Source organism: Pseudorca crassidens, chromosome 1, assembly GCF_039906515.1.
Source record: "Pseudorca crassidens isolate mPseCra1 chromosome 1, mPseCra1.hap1, whole genome shotgun sequence".
In the NCBI taxonomy this organism is placed as follows: domain Eukaryota; kingdom Metazoa; phylum Chordata; class Mammalia; order Artiodactyla; family Delphinidae; genus Pseudorca; species Pseudorca crassidens.
Window position 1 is genome coordinate 147,830,442 of NC_090296.1, and position 17,810 is coordinate 147,848,251.

At 42.0% G+C, this 17,810-nt stretch overlaps 1 protein-coding gene across 1 annotated transcript in view; it reads left to right on the top strand.

The window, feature by feature from the left end:
- ADAMTSL3 (ADAMTS like 3) overlaps nt 1-17,382 on the top strand; it is a 366,545-nt gene extending 349,163 nt beyond the window's left edge. Inside the window, exons 26-29 of the mRNA XM_067698448.1 lie at nt 2,127-2,331; nt 6,975-7,078; nt 14,394-14,608; nt 15,296-17,382. Coding sequence (XP_067554549.1) covers nt 2,127-2,331; nt 6,975-7,078; nt 14,394-14,608; nt 15,296-15,402 — 631 coding nt within the window. The 3' untranslated portion in view covers nt 15,403-17,382. The remainder of the gene's footprint in view (nt 1-2,126; nt 2,332-6,974; nt 7,079-14,393; nt 14,609-15,295) is intronic.
- Nucleotides 17,383-17,810: the final 428 nt, after the last annotated feature.

The following is a 17,810-nucleotide window of genomic DNA, read 5'->3' on the forward strand; positions in this document are numbered from 1 at the left end:
TGAGGACTTCAGGCTTGGGACATAGCATCGCAGATAATGCTGAGAAACTGTTCTGAAGTGGCAAGGTGGGGAGTGGGGAACCAAGATATATAGGAGTTTTTGCAACAAAAGACCAGGTAGTTGGAACATCAAAATATTACTGTTAATTAAAGAAAACCAGCTATCTCAAGTTAAGGAATTTAGCGCCTTTGTCTGTATGGGAAGATGCAAGAGTCTGGGCTTACCGAAATCATTCCTTTGATGTGCACCTCCACTATCTGGGGCCAGTGTCCTGTGCTTTCGCATCCTGAGTCTCCTCGGGGTGGTGCACCGTCAGGGCAGCTGTAATGTGATGGCTTGATGGCTGCAACATCCTTTGTTTACTGACATGGCAGGCAATATTTTTGTTCACAATGCCAAAATTCACAGTAAAAACAAACAAAAAAAAAACCAAGACAAAAACCAAACAGTAGTAGTACTTACTGAGCACAAACCTGTGAGGCAGACACTATTAATCAACCTCATTTTACTGAGGAGGAATCGGAGGTGTACATAATGTTGTACAGCTCACTGCTCTGTGCAAATGCCCACCCCGGATCCATGATCTGTGCCTTGGAGGAGAAGTGGGAGGCATGGTCACACCGTGAAACAAAAGAGGTGCCTCGGAACACGTTATTAGAAGAGCCGTGGATACCATGGGCACCTTGACCTCTCTTGCAGTGCCGTAGGCACCTTGACTCTTGCATGAGCTCTTCCTATCCTTCAAAGGAAGAGCTTGTGCAAGAGTCATCTGTCCCTCAGGAAGCAGCAAACTGATGCTAGAATAACTAGGAGGAATTTGATCCAAGAAAACTGGTTTATATCAATTGTTGATTCTCACAATGAGAATTCACATTGGGAAATTTATCCTTATTTATTAAGTACTCTCAAGCCTTTAGCCACTCCTAGAAAAAACTGTCATACACTTTCATACCTAGAAGAAACAGTAGAGATCATCTAACCCTAGATCCCTCTACATCAGGGGTCCTTCACATTTCAGTGCCACGGATCCCTCCGTAGTCTAGAGAAGCCTATGGCTCCCTTCTCAATCAAGGGTTTTAAATCTATAAAAATAAAATATACTTGACTACAGAGGAATCCAATTAATTATATTGAAATATAGTTACTGAAGTAGTTTCAAATGTGTGATGTAATAGGAAATTTGCTTCTCTCAACACACTAAATAACAGGATCTACTAGTACAATTGATTTTGAAATGGTGATGAATATAACTGCTGTTTTGGATGCCTGCCACAATTTTCATGTCATGTGAAAGCAACTATGATTTCTACTGCTAACAAAATCACAGGTATTGCTATTACTACTAGATGTTGTTGCCTACATTTTTACAATTGAAGGCAATACAATTGCCGTTAGAGCTTAGTGGCAATAAAGATGTAATCCTTTTCCCATCCAAGTCCATGGTTCCCTGGCAGAACAATGGGGCTCAGGTTAGGAATCCCTACTCTTCAGTATCCTGGTGGCAGCTCGAACATCTTGAGTGACAGAGCACCCAATATCTCCAAGGTGTCCACTTCCAAGTTCAGTCTTCTATAATCATTATGAACTTTAGGGTCAGATAAATCTAGAAGCAGTCCCAGCTTTCTTGGCATGTTAGTTATGGGACCATAGCTATTTAACCTTGTGGACATCGCTGTCCTCATTGCAAGAATGGGAACAAGATGACAATTACATTAGAAAACATGCGAATGTCTCAGAGCACAAAGAGCACATAGGTGATTTAGTAATATCCAGTAATATTCCCTTTGCTTTCAGTGAGTTGAAATCCACCTTTTTGAAGTTTCCACCTAATTTTGCCCTAGCTGTACTCTATGAAGCCACACAAGTCACGGCTCCTTACATACTTGAAGACGGCTCTATCCCACCCCTATGTTGCTTGTCTCTACGTGGTGATTCTGTTGCTTCTCTGAGTAAAAGAAAATCTGAGCATATGGCTGCGAGTTATCTGTGCTGCTGCCCATTTCCAGAGAGACGTGTGAGGGCCCTGAAACAGGCATCATCTTAGGATCAATTTTTCCTTTGGAAGGCACTCCCTGTTGGATCTGTCCTACCAGTCCTTACTAAGCTCCTGTAGTTTTTGTTCTTAGGTGGTTCACGGGCACATGGTCAGAGTGCTCTGTGTCTTGCGGTGAAGGATTCCGCAGTCGGCAAGTGACCTGTAAGCGGACAAGAGCCAATGGGACTGTACAGGTGATGCCTCCGAGAGCATGTGCCCCCAGAGAGAGGCCTCTGGGAAGAAGCCCCTGCTCCAGTCACCCGTGTGTTCCAGGGCTTATTGAACCAGGGAACCAGGTAATGCTGACAAATCTAGTGTTTTGAAAGTATGATCATTTACTATAATCATACACTCCCTGTGGTGAAACCCATGCATCAAAAAAAATTAAAAAAGAGACTTCCCTGGTGGTCCAGTGGTTAAGATTTTGCCTTCCAGTGCAGGGGGTGCAGGTTGGATCCCTTGTCGGGGACCAAGATCCCACGTGCTTCGCGGCTAAAGAACCAAAACATAAAACAGAAGGAATATTGTAACAAATTCAATAAAGACTTTGAAAATGGTATACATCAAAAAAAATAAAATAAACCCATGCATCAGGGCCCCTCTGCACGGGGGAAGAGGAGAGCCCAACTGCCGCGTGACAGTCACGAAACTCAGCTGCACAGGGACCTTACCACACCACGCACAGGCTGGTTCACGGGACCTTCTTATCCTTTCATGGGCCTCTCTGTTGTAATTAACACAGGCTGCAGGGACCAAAAGTTCCCCTCGGCCCTTCTGAAAATGTTCGGTAATGTCAGTGCAGGAAGGTACTTCACACTTCCTGCATTTCTGCCCTGCAGTGCAGCAGTTGTTGCTGCTGGGAGTCATTGTGCTAATTCTCTTAGGTCATTTTCCCCTTTAGTTGTTCTGATTAACTCCAAGCACTACATGGCTACACACTTGTCTAACTGGAAAATGCACAGCCCCAGTTCTGTGCAGGGATGATGCAAAGCAGAGTGTGATACATCTTTCTGGAGCATCAAGTTTATTAACTAGAATTGGAAGAACCAAGGATTTCTTCGAACAAGAACTATCCCCCTCCCCCACCAACACGGAAGACAGAAGAGTGAGGGAGGGGAGACGTGCCCCAGGAATGACAGTCCAGTCTCTGAAGTTTCACCCAGGTGGGGATTGAGGGGCGGATCTGCAGCCATGGTGGCCTCTCTTTCGGTCGCCTGGGCTGCTCCGGACCATCCTCTGAGCTGGCCAGGGTCTTGGATACGATGCTTATGAAGGCCGTGCAGAGAACACACTCATCTTCCACTGGACTGGGACCCAGGGAGCGTGGCGGCCTGACCTTCCTGCCTCGGTCATCCATGGGGTTCAGATGGGCTCACTTTATTATGATGCCTCTTGCTGGGAAGCTTGCAACAAAGGTGTTTTAATATCAAGTTCCTGATTCTCGCAGCCACCTCTTGCTTTTTCTGGCTGTGGCCAGAGGGAGTGGATGAGGACATACTCTCAGGCTGCCCAGCGTGGGAGGACCTTCGTGTTGGATAGATGGATTTGAGGCAATAGGGACAAGAGCAGGCTTCAAGAAAAGGAGCAGAGGAACACTAGTAATATGTGCACAGAAGTCTCAGAACCGGTATTCCAAATACCACCTTGAATGCTGTTATAATAAAACATACCTGGGAAAAAATGCTTAAGAAATGTGTAGTAGACCCTGTCTTGGTCTGCAGGCACCATAAGAGAAAACCACAGCTTGGGTGCCTTAAACAGCAGAAATTTATGTTTTCCCGGTTCTAGAGGCTAGAAGTCCAAAATCAAGCTGCTGTCGGGGTTGGTTTTGGTCAGACTTCTCTTTCTGGCTTGTGGACAGCCACCTTCTAACTACATCCTCACATGGTCTCTTCTCTGTGCACACACACACAGAGTTCTGGTGTCTCTTCTTCTTCTTATAAGGACACTATTCCTGTCAGATTAAGGCCCCCTCATTTAACCTCTAACCTCCTTAGAGACCCTATCTCCAAATGCAGTCACATTGGTGGCTAGAGTTTCAATATATAAATTTTGAGGAGATACAAATGGGTCCATAACATTATGCCCTTTGGTCCCCCCAAAATTCACGTCCTTCTCATGTGCAAAATACACTCACCCCATCTCAATATCCCCAGAGGTCTTAACCCATTCCAACACCGATTCCAAGTCCAAAGCCTCATTAAATTTCACCTGATCAGGTATGGGTGAGAAATGACACATAAAATTAACCATCACAGAACCTATAAAGAAAAATGTAACACACTGTTGAAACACATAACAGAAAAGTTGAACAGTCCATTCCTTTAAATGAACTGAAATATGTAATGTAATTCCAATTCAGATTACAGTAGAATTCTTTTTTCAGAACTTACAATAGTTTTGACATTCATATGGGAGAATGAGTGAGGACAAGAAATTTTTAGAAAAGCAAATTACTAGAGGTATAGAAAGACTTTCCTTATCTGATGTCAAAGCGTGCTGCAAAGCTCTTGTAGTAAAATAGTGCAGCATTAGTAGAGGAATAGACGTGAGTCATGGAATATAATTAGAGTACAGAAACAGACCCATGTAAAATGAGTTTAAAGTTCAAAGGCAGCTCATCATAGAGGGAAGAATAGTTCAAAAAAAAAATAGTATAAAACTACAGAACGTTTTTTTCCCCCAGACATTAAAGAAGATCTAAATAAATGAAAAGACATCCTATATTTATGTATCAAAAGACTTAATGTTATTCAGATGACAGCACTCCCCAAGTTGATCTACAGGTTCAACACAATCCCTTTCAAAATCCCAGCTTCTTTGCAGAAATTGACAAGCTGATCCTAAAATTCATATGGAAATATAAAGGGCCCAGAATAGCCAGAACAATCTAGAAAAAGAACAAAGTTGGAGGGCTCAGACTTCTCAGTTTCAAAACTTACTACAAAACTGTAATAATCATGAGAGTGTGGTACTCGCATAGCATAGACACATAGACTGATGAAAGAGAGTTGAAAGTCTGGAGATAAATCCATGTATCTATGTCAACTGATTTTCTGCAAAGGTGACAAGACCATTCAATGGGGAAAGAATAATCTCCTCAACAAACGGTGCAGGACAACTGAATAGCCACATACAAAAGAAAGAACCTGAATTCCTAGCCTACAATATACAAAAAATTAAGTCAAAATTTATCAGAGACCTAAACTATAAAGCTCCTGGAAGAAAATTTAGCCATAAATCTTCATGCTTTGGATTAGGAGATGGTTTCTTAGATATGACACCAAAACATAAGCCACAACAACAACAAAAATAAATTGTACCACATCAAAATTAAAAACTTTTTTTGCTACGAAGGACATGATCAAGAAAGTGGACAGCCCACAGAGTGGGAGAAAGTATTTTAAAATCATATATGTGAAAGGGAACTTGTTTCTAAAATATATAAAGAACACTCAAACTCAATAATAAAAACACAAATAAACTAATTAAAATATTGAAAAGGATCTGAATAGACATTTCTCCAATAAAGACTTACAAACGGCCAATAAGAACAGGAAAAGAAACTTAGCATCATTAGTCATTAGGGAAATGCTAATCACAAAGAGAGATAGTAGTAAGTGTTGATGAGGACATGGAGAAATTGGAACCTTAATACTTCGCAAGCGGGAATGAAAAATGGTCTAGCCACTTTGGAAAACAGTCTGACAGTTCTTCAAAAGGTTAAATGTATGGGTTACCATATGACCCAGTAATTCTACTCCTAGGTATGTACCGAAGAGAAATGAAAACAGGTTCACAGAAAAACCTGTACATGAATGTTCATAGCAGCATTATTTATAAGAACCAAAGAGTGGGAATAACTCAAGTCAAACCCATAATAAAACTCCAAAAATTAGAAATAACTGACAGATAGATAAATGTGGTGTATTTGTACAATGGAATATCATCTGGCCATTAAAAAGAATAAACTAATATGTATTACAAGGTGATGAACCTTAAAGACATTATGGTCAGGGAGGGAAGGTAGACACAAAAGACCACATATTGTATGATTCTATTTATATGAAGTGTCTACAATAGGTAAATCTCTAGAGAAAAATGTAGTTGAACAGTTGTCTAGGCCAGAGGGGGAGAGGCCATGGGAGGAATTGGGAGTAGATGATAAAGGGTACAGGGTTTCTTTTGGGGATGGTGATAATGTCTTAAAATTGATTGTGGTGATGGTTGCACAACTCTAAAAACCATTAAATTGTATACGTTAAACAGTGACTTGTACAGTATGTGAATTATATCACAATATTGTTGTTAGGAAAAAAAAAGATTGTATGAGGGAAATTGGTCAACTAATGTAAGAAAAAGAAGTAAAATGAGAGCCCAAACTCACGGCGTACATCAGAATAAATTCTGACTTGATTAAAGTGCTCAGTGTAAAAGTAATTAAACTGGACTAGAACTACCAGGATGGGAAAGACCTTTTCAAGCATAAAACAAATTACAAGAAAAATTAATAGGTGTTATGAGTACAGAAAAATTTAAGAACTGCATGTCAAAATATTTTTTTCTGTAATTAAACTCACCTCAACACATAGCCTTCATTTTTGCTCTGAGCAGGAAAACCCAAACTTGCCCATGGCTTATGGTTTTAAGCATAGTCATTTCTGAACCTAAGCCTGGTCAATTACAGATTGGCCCTGTCCTTTCCCCTTCTGCCCAGAGGTGGTCTAAGTTTCTGGGGGAAAAGAGGAAAGGAAACTTCTGGCTCTAAAGGAGGGCTGTCTGGTCCTTAGAGCTGGGCTTACATCCTCCCTAACTTCCCTCGGGTACAGCTGATCCCCTGTAGCTAGTCCTTAGCAATGCCGCCGCAGCACATGGTTTTGGAACCCCAGCATGCATGAGCTCCCAGTGTTGTTTATACTGCATTGTGCTTTTGTTCCAGTGTCCTGGACGTTGCCTGGGTCGCGCTGTGAGGATGCAGCAGCAGCAGCATCATATAATTTGTCAACACTCCAACCGTTCTGAGTCCGGCTGTGATGACAGGAGGTACCGGCCCCGCCCTAGGGCAGCACACAACCTCTGCCACCTCAGTAGTGACTATGACCGCCTGAAAGTGGCATCATCTGTCCTCTATACCACCTCTCATAATGGACAGTTCCTACTAAATTATGATTTCTCATGGTGCCATCCTCAATAGTATGTATTATACCAAAATACTCATTAACATGTACTATTTATCATCACAAATTATTTGGATGTTCAACATATAGAGACACCCCAAAGAGAAAGGAAAAAGTAGCATTGAGAATAGACAGGTATTTTTCCCTCTATATACAAAGTTGATGAAGCCTAATAATATTTCATTTAGGCTTACAGATTAAATCTGTAACCTAGTGTTTTCTATGAACTACATTATTCCTTTGTTTAGAAACTGTTTGATTAGGACGTTGGCACAGAATAACATCCAACGTTATTAGCAGAGAATAAAATTTACTTTAGCAGAGAATAAAATTAACTTTTATCTTGTTAAGGGGCTTACACAAGAAAAAAAATGCTTCCCTCTTTTATAAAAGTCTGAGCTGATAGATGATTTAGGGGTAGAAGAACTTTGTTCCCTGAGGTCACTCAGAGGTCACCCAGACCCCTTCCGTCTGGCGACTCCACTACCCCAGAGGAGCGTGCTCCAGCCAGAGAAAGTGAGGAGAAAGCCAAGAGGGCACACTAATGGGGAAATTTGGAGTTCTACCACTCTCTTCTTGTGTAACCTTGGACTACCTAACCTCCTAGTCTGCACAATGGGGTATTATTGTCGGTGCGAAATTATGCTAGGTTTTTTTTTTTTAATTGAAGTAGAGTTGATTTACAATGTTGTATTAATTTCTGCTGTACAGCAAAGTGATTCAGTTATACACATATAGACATTCTTTTTTTTAAATAGTCTTTTCCATTATGGCTTATCATATTGAATATAGTTCTCTGTGCTATACAGTAGGACCTTACTGTCTATCCATTATATATAAAAACTTACATCTGCTCACAACAGCCTTCCACTCCATCCCTCCCTCAACCTCCTCCCCCTTGGCAACCACCAGCCTATTCTCTTATGTCCGTGATTCTGTTTCTGTTTGAAAGACAGGTTCATTTGTGTCGTATTTTATTTTACTTTATCTTATTTTATTTTTTGGCGGTACACGGGCCTCTCACTGTTGTGGCCTCTCCCATTGCGGAGCACAGGCTCCAGACACGCAGGCTCAGCAGCCATGGCTCACGGGCCCAGCCACTCCGCAGCATGTGGGATCTTCCTGGACCGGGGCACGAACCCGTGTCCCCTGCATTGGCAGGCGGACTCTCAACCACTGTGCCACCAGGGAAGCCCTGTGTCATATTTTAGATTCCACACATAAGTTATATCGTATGGTATTTGTCTTTCTCTTTCTGACTTACTTCACTTAGTATGATAATCTCTTGTTGCATCCATGTTGCTGCAAATGGCATGATTTCATTCTTTTTATGGCTGTGTAGTATTCCATTGTATATAGGTACCACATCTTCTTTATCCATTCATCTGTCAGTGGACACTTAGGTTGTTTCCATGTCTTGGCTATTGGGTGCATGTATCTTTTTGAATTATAGTTTTCTCCGCATATATGCCTGCGAGTAGGATTGCTGGATCACATGGTAATTCTATTTTTAGTTTTCTAAGGAAGCTCCGTACTGTCTTCCACAATGGCTGCACCACCTTACACTCCCACGAACAGGGTAAGAGGGTTCCCTTTTCTCTGCACCCTCTCCAGCATTTAGTATTTGTAGACGTTTTAATGATGGCCATCCTGACTGGTGTGAGGTGGTACCTCATTATAGTTTTGATTTGCATTTCTCTAATAATTAGCGATGTTGAGCATCTTTTCATGTGCCTATTGGCTATCTGTATTTCTTCTTTGGACAAACGTCTGTTTAGGTCTTCTGCCCATTTTTGGATAGGGTTTTCTGGTTTTTTTGTTGTTGTTGTTGAGCTGTGTGAGCTCTTACTTTATCTTGGAAATCAAGCCCTTGTCGGTCGCATCATTTGCAAATATTTTCTCCTAGTCTGTAGGTTATCTTGTTTGGGGGAAGCTTTGATTAATTGGTTTAGTGTGAAGCACTTAAGCAGCCTTGGTCATAGAAGATGCTCACTCTATGGCTCTTCCTTCCTCCTCCACATCCTGAGTCTTGCTGGAGAAAATGAGATGACCTTGACAACTGGCTCTGTTTCTATTTTGAGCCTTCAGTAAGGTTTGGCAGGGTAGGGTCAGCTGCATTTCCTATTCCCAAAACAATTCCAGCCAGAACCATTCTCCTCAAATGGAAAATGTCTGGAACAGCTGCCCTTATTCTCAACAGAAAACCCAGTTTCCAATTTTGTTCGGAAGATGGAGACCACACACAGATTGATAGGTATCATCCCAGATATTTTACTTTGCATGCTCAAAGATATATTTATATTACAAACACCTACGTGGTTTGAGCTTTCTTTATAACATACTGGATATATTTTTCTGAAACTTGTTTTTTCTGCTTATCAATACATTATAGAGCTATTTCCCATCCAAGTACATGAGTCACTTTATTCTTTTGAATTGTTGTACTTAATATTACCTCACTCCATTTCTAATGGACATTTGATTGTTTCCAATTTTTTTGCTATTACAAACAAATGCTGCGGTAAACATCCGGAACATCTTTATGCACAAAGGGTAATATTCTTATGGGATACATTTTAGACATGGACTTGAATTGACAGACATGCTCATTTGGACACTACTAAATAACCATCAAAATGTCTACACCAACAGTATATGAGAGTCCCCCTTTTCATCAACTTTATATAGGTTTTTCAGTATTTTAAAAATTTTGCCAATCTGATGGATGAAATATCTTATTGTAATTTGTACTTTTCTGGTTACTTTTTATATAACTTTTGGCTCTTTGTATTTTTTCTCCAACCCATCCACCTTTTTCCATCTTTACCACCATCACCCCTGGCCAAGCCATCCAACTGGTCTCCCTCCACCCATCCATGCTCCTTTCCAACCCAGTCTCCCCACTGCAGCCAGAGTAATCTTTTCCAAAATGCAAATCTGATCATACCACCACCACACCCCATCTCCCTGCTAGATTAACATCACTATAGAGGCTTCACTTGCTCTTAGGGAAAAGGTTGACTAAAATCCACAGTGTGCCCTATAAAATATTGCACGGTCAAGTCCTACTTCCCTGCACACCCTCATTCGAGACCTCAGTCTGTCTCACTCTTCCAGCCACTGTCCTTCTTTCAGTCCCTCGGATACGCCATGAACTTTCCAACCAAAACAAGAAGCAAAAAATAGAATAGAAAGGATAAAAGCATGGAAGGATCTATCACGAGGATATCTGATTAAGTGGGGTTTTAGAGAAAGAGATATGGAAATGAACTGAAAGGGTAGACATAAAAGAAGTAATAGAAGAAAAATTCCTAGACCTGAAGGGGGAAAAGAGTAAAGTTGCCTTTCATTTTCTCTATTGTTTCTGCTTCCTCCAGGGTTGGCTGTTCAGCTTTTAGTACTAGTGTCCTAGTACTTTTCTTTCATGCTGTTAGTTTTCCCCAAATATCTGGTGGTTTATGGAAGAAGGACTAGGTTACTTTAGAGAGCTTCTCTGGGTCTCTTTTGCAGTTTTCTGGCCTCATTTCCCCCCACAGACCTCTTCTGCTGACTGGGCATGCTTCCTGTGAGCTCGCTGAAGGTAGGTGAGGTACTAGATCTCACTTTACAATGCAGTGGGTGGGCTGGAGACCCCCAGTTGCCATAGTACGGCCTCAGTAAATATTAGAGGGTGTGTTACAAGGAGTAACATTGTTAGTGGCCACTGGTAGAGAATCAGTGGTGAGCAGGTCATCTGCTAGCCTCTATTATTGGCCCTGGGAAGGGTTTGGGAGGTGTGGCTTCCACTGAAAAGAGTTATAAAGGGAGTGAGAATTATCAGGGTAAACTAGCCCACATTATGGCAAGAAGACAACACAGGGATCTGAGGACGTGCTGGAGGACCCAGAGAGTTTGTTCCCCAAAGAGGTAATTCCTAACCTCAGCCATGAGTCAGAATTCCCTGGGAAGTTTCTTTAAAGATTCTTGGGCCTCAGCTGGGACTTAATGAATTAGAATCTTGGGGAGGAGTGGAACCTGCCAATCTGTATCTCTTTTGTTCGTTTGTTTGTCTTTTGTTTTTAATTCTTTCCTAATCTATGTCTTTTTAAAGCTGCCTACATACCTCTGATAGTAAGCCAGACTTGAAATCTACTGCCCTACAGAATCAGTAGTTCCATCTGGCTGATGATGAAACGGGTTATTTGAGGTAGGAGCAGAGCTGGACTGAATAGGAATGAGAAATTAAGACAGACTAGTAGAAACAGGGTTACTGTTATGATTTCTGCTGCCATTTCTACTTTCATGTTTTGCATAGAAAAACACGAGTTCCAATTGTGTGCACAGTGTTGGTGCCCAGACTGTGTCCCCCTAGCTCAGGCATCCCCATCCCCAGTCCCATCCCTTCCCGGAAGGAAGTGATGCTCTCTGCTGGACCGATCTTGCATTCTTTTACTGGGTCCTCAATGACCAGCCTCTTGGGTTTCAGCATCTGCCTTGGTCTCTAGCTCCTTGCGTCCCCCTCACCTTTCATATTTAGGAAGCTAAATAGTTTCTTCTGACTTCCCACTGGCCCTGTCTTCTAACAAACCAGAAAAAGAGGCTGTATTAGTTAAGGTCCTTTGGGCTGGAAACAACAAAAGTCAACTTGGAATGAGTTATACAAAGAGGGTGGGAGAGTTCTTATTAAGATAGGACCACTATTCTCAGAGCAATTTGGTATCTTCTAAAATGTCTTCTTTGAGTATCCTTGGAATATTTGTTCAACTGTTTTCAGTAGAAAAGCTGATCTCTGCATAGGGGATGGCTGAAGAGTACTCAGTCTCTGCCCTCTTGTCCAAAGCAACTCAACTTTTGGCCCCCTAAGCTTCATACCCACTGGAGAAAACAAAAACCCTGCAGTTAACAGGACACCCTCATCCCTTTTCCTCTTACAAATCTTATAAACAGTTTGATGGGACAGTATTAAGTAAACCCTTTGATAGAGTCTCCCCCTACTGGCTAATCAAAGTATTGCTTCCAACTATGTGTAATAGTCTCTTAGAGAAGTTCAGGTGATCAGAATTTTCTCCGCCTTATTACATTTCCAGTGGTGTTTCAACACTCCTTATGGATTATGTGCGCTGATAGGGAGCCTTTTATAGGAACACAAAAATGTCTCGATCCAAAGGGATAATGCTGTGAGACCTCAGGAAGGACTGTAACCAAGAAATGAGGAGTAATTTCTCCTCTCAGCTCTGCAGCTCTGTGTGTTTCTGCTTCATTCTTTGTTCTTTCTGAATGTTATTTTATTCTACTTCTCTGGCCCATGTGGCAGAGTATGGCCACCACTACTCCAGCCTTCAGGTTTATATGTCTTGTTCCAGCAACTTCCAAGTTCCTGGGAGAAAGACAGTGATTGAACCAGCTCAGGTTAGGGCCCTCTTCCAGTCATCTTAGGGGATGGGGAGACATTCTCATGTGGTACAAGTACATCAGTTCCAGGAACCCTGCCCGAGGGAACAAGAGCAGATACCCCAAAGTGGGTCCACTAAGGTGGCTCACCCTTCAGGGTAAATATCTGTTCAAAAATCAGAGGGCATTCAACAGGCACATGAAAAGGTACTGAACATCACTAATCATCAGGGAAATGCATATCAAAACCAGAATGAAATATCACCTCACACCTGTCAGAATATCTGTTGTCAAAAAGACAACAAATAATAAATGCTGCTGAGGATGGGAAAAGGGAACACTTGTACACTGTTAGTGGGAATGTCAGTTAGTGCGGCCGCTATGGAAAACAGTATAGAGATTCCTTAAAAAGGTAAAAAGAGAACTACCAGATGATATAGCAATTCCACTCCTGGGTATAAACCTGAAGAAAATGAAAACACAAATTCAAAAAGATTGGGCTTCCCCGGTGGCACAGTGGTTGAGAGTCCACCTGCCGATGCAGGGGACATGGGTTCGTGCCCCGGTCCGGGAAGATCCCACATGCCACGGAGTGGCTTTCCATATCTTTCCATAATAGATATGGAAAGATATGGAAACAACTTAAGTAGCCATCAACAGATGAATGGATAAAGGAGATGTGGTACATATACAGTGAAATATTACTCAGCCATAAAGAATGAGATTTTGCCATTTGCAACAACATGTATAGACCTGGAGTGTATATATGCTTAGGGAAGAAAGTCAGACAGAGAAAGACAAATATCATACATATGCTGTCACTTATATGTGGAATCTAAAAAATAAAACGAATGACTATAACAGAAACAGACTCATAGATACAGAGACAAACTAGTCGTTACCCAGCGGGGGAAAGGCATGGAGGATGGGCAAGACAGGGCTAAGAGACTGAGAGGTGTCAACCAGTTGGTATAAAATAAATAAGGTACAAGGATGTAATGCACAGCATAGGGAATATAGTCAGTATTTTATAATAACTTTAAATGGAGTATAAAGTATAAAAATATTGAATCACTATGTTGTACACCTGAAGCTAATATAATATTGTAAATCAACGATACTTCAATTAAAAAAATTAAGTAGCTACTGTGTAGGGTAGTTGTGAGGATTAAAGGAGTCAATCTATGTAAAGTATTTGGAAAATTCTCTGGCACATGGTTGTCAAATAAATATACACGTACAGTGGACCCTTTTTGACAACAACAAAACAGAGGGCATTAACTTTCTATTCTGTTTTAAAGAGTAAGGAGGCTAGAAAGAGATCCTTCTTCCCAAAAGGTCTTTTTTAGCTCTCACTACGAGTTATATAGTGTGTCCTAAATGTAAACTAGAGCACTCCTCTTAGCAGAGAAGGTTGCTCACAAACAAATTCATACTCATACCAGAATATATTTCAAGTGCTTATATAAACGGAGCTTACAGTTTGTTAACAAATGTGTCTTTCTTCTCTTCCTTAAATCGATCTGCTCCAGCTCATCAGGAGAGTGTGTCTTTTGAGGTGTGTGCCTTGACGTGGTGCCAGAGGTTCACGGAAACACATGGTTTGCTTGCCTCTATTGAGGTTGTGATTCCTCCACCACTTTGCTTAGTCAGCCAGGAACAATGCAGATGAGTTTCCTGTTGAATAAGGTCGTAATTGTCAAGCCTTTGCTATACTGAAAGTACAGTACAGTAAAAGGCTTGATCCCAGCAAGAAGTGACACCCCACTTTCTCCCATTGTCCACCTTTTTGTTTGTTTTTCTCATTTCAGACCCACCTTTTGGAGGAACTGCTCGTCGCGGGCTTGTGACACATGTTGGCACGCAGGCCCTTGGAGGCCCTGTACGTCAGCCTGTGGTCAGGGCTTCCAGTCTAGGAAGGTGGACTGTGTCCACACGAGGAGCTGCAAGACGGTGGCTGAGAGACGCTGTGAGCCGGGAAAGAAACCCTCTTCCTGGCGGCACTGCCTGGGGCCTTCCTGTGATAGTACGTACCCCTCTCAGGTATTGCAACCACCCCGAAGCCTTGTGCAAACCGGACCGCATGGAGCCAACCTTGTCAGGGTCTCGTCCACAGGACCATTCTGAACGGATGTGGTATCTTGGGACATCAGGAGATTAGCTGCTTTGATGTGGGTGCAACTTGGTGTCCTTTAGAGAAGAAAATATTTGACTGAGTAGGGTGGTCGGTGGCCTTCTAACAAGCACTGCGAGCCTCTCCACAGCCTCTTTCTGCCTTGGAGTTTCAGCCCCTCAGACAAGGCTTCCTTGGATGGGATTGGGCAGGTGTGTAAATGCCCTGAAGTTATGTGGGGAATGTAATCATATATATTTTTCTAGGGAGAGGTCCATTGCTTTGATAAGTTTTCCCTGGGGTTCATGACACCCCAGAAGCTAGTGCTGCTGTCAGCACTGGGAGGAGCAGGTGGCCTGAAGGGCTGTGACGTCCCCTGAGGGCATCGAGAAGCCACATGGCCTAGCTAAGAAGTGAGTCCAGGGCACTTCTGACTCCAGTGCCAAGCAGTGGCCCTAACCCAAGCCTAGCTTCTTCGCTTCCCCCTGTAATCTCAGTTTCTGCTTTTCATAAAATCATGTACTTCCTTTTAAACTAGGTCTCTAATGAGCTATGTGTTAAATGGATATATATATATATTTTTTTTTTTTTTTTCTGCAGGAGGCTGCACAGACACAACTCACTACTGTACGTTTGTAAAGCATCTTAATTTGTGTTCGCTAGACCTCTACAAACAAAGGTGCTGTCAGTCGTGTAAAGAAGGATAAAACTTTTAGGGGGTCCTAATGCCACTGGGAAGATGAAACAAAATGTAAAAGCTCTCTTCCCAATGTAGCTGGCACAAAGACACGTATTTCTTTACCAAAAAACCCTCTAGATTCTACAATCAGACAGAAGTCGATGCAAATCACCACTGTTAAAATTTGGGACTGTCATTTCCCCATGGCCGGTTTTTAATTCCAACTCTTTTAAATGATATGTTCCAGGACTAACATAAAATACTGTAGCAGGCACACCATTGCACGTGGGACCTCGTCCTGTCCTTCTAATCAGGAAATCACCAAGATCACCTGTGCATTGTCACGAGCTGCCTCTTCCTGTGATTTATAGACTAGTAGAGAGTACGACATCCTGAAGGCTTGAGAAACACGGCAACTGATGACTTCTCTCAGTTTTAGGGTTGCAACAGGTTTATAAGGCATTTACATTTTAGAAGCTCTGGCCAGTAGTTGTTAAGATGTTGGCTCCAATGGCATTTTTATGGACCCTTACGTTTAGTCTGTGAAAAGGAGACAGTCACTCTGGACAGGCTTGTGACCCTGACTGATCCAGACATCCTGGAGGAATGGCATCTTTTCCTTGCTCTTAGAGAACACTGAGTAAACATTGCTGCCATTTTTGCAACTACGGAAATCGATCTGTGACCAAATGAGGCATCTTGGAAATTAAAGGGGATGGAAAGTTAACCTCTTCTACTGATTTTGAAGTATATTCAAAGCGTTCTTTTAAGAGCTGTGTATGAGATTTTTCTCAGCACTATTCTCTTGCACGCAAACAGAAAAACCAAAGCCTTGTTAGACCGAATTTATGCATAAGATAGTATTCCTAAGGATTTTTATTTTGGAAAAATTATGAGAAAGTAATCTAACTATGAAACATGATAGCTGAAAAGAGCTGTTTACAGTAAATAACTTTTAATTTGAACTGATTTGTCAGTAAATCCAAAGCGAATTAGCATTAGGCTGGAAGGTACAGTTAGGATGAGAAGTTAAGAGTTAGGATTTGGTGACTAAGTTTAGGGTTCATTTTAGTTTTAGCCTTGGGTTAGGTGAGAGAAATGGAGGTTCACTTATTGTTAAGGCTAGAGTTGGCTTTATGGATTAGGGTTAGGTCAGAATTGGTTTGGGTTTGGATCGTGCCAATGCTGGCATTAGTGACGGCGTCAGGGTGGAGGTAAAGTTTGGAGAAGATGTTGCTGCGGAAGGAGTTGGGAACTAGTATTTAATTGTAAGTTCTAAAGCTGATTTGGTTAGGGGGCTCTTACATACTAGCAGTTATGGCTTTGGATGGCACACAACCCCAAATAAGTGGTCATACTTCTTTATTCGGGGTCCCAGCTGCCTGTGCGCATGTTGCCTATAGGCTGTCGGCAGCAAAGTTACCTGAAGCAGGTGTGCTGGCCCTAGTCCCTGGTCACTCATAAGTGAGCAGTGCGTTCTGGCTTTGGATTTGTCTGTGGACAAGCTTGCTGAGTCTCTGCCACATCCTGAGCACCAGGTCTCTTGTTCTAACTGCAGCCTCACTGACACTGGGATGAGCACTACTGTACGTGGAGGGTTTGGTGGTTGGGAATGGGTGCGGGAACGTGACGAGGACACACCAGCCTGTGAGTTGTTCATCATCAATCACACTTGATTGTTGAAGGCTTTTTAAATTAAAAGAGAGATCATTTGTACAATACTCTTTGTATATATTTATTATATGACTTAAAGGTGCAATATTTTATTTTGTACAGTATGTAATAAAGACAGGGGACATGTATTTTTCTGATTAACAAAATTTCTTATTAAACTGCTTCACTTTGTATTTAAAGTTGCTATTTTCATTTGCTGTTGTACCTTTTGTCTTGTTATCATTCAAATGACCTTCCTGTGTACTGTATTTTACTACTGTTTCTATCACCTAAGAGTTACTATTTCTCTTTCACAATCCTGACTAGGAATTCAGAAATAAATGTACTTTGATTATTCAGTGGCATCCTTACAAAGGCAGGTGACTTATTTGCATTCAGGTTTTGGTGGCCTTGGGTATGGTCACCTTGGCTGCCTCTCTGAGTCCAGGAGCAACCCTGCTGGGCTCAGTGCCCTGGGCTGTCTTTGGGGTGTGGGTTACAGGATTCAGAGTGGATCACACAGAGATTCACTCTCAGTGCCTCACCCCAGTCATTTACTTCCTGTGAATCACACCTAAAAGAATGTCAAGGGCAGGAAAGAGTGGCAAGAAGTTCCAAACGGACAGCCTGAAGCAGGTGTGGAAGTGGGTGGTAGTTGGGAGAGCAGGAGGCACTAGCACACTTTTATTTCTGGCTATTGTGAGGAGGTTAGCGATGGATTTGAGATGTCTGCACAGAGAGACTTTTTAGCAGCGGTTGGTGAGTAACCGCTTTTAATAGCTT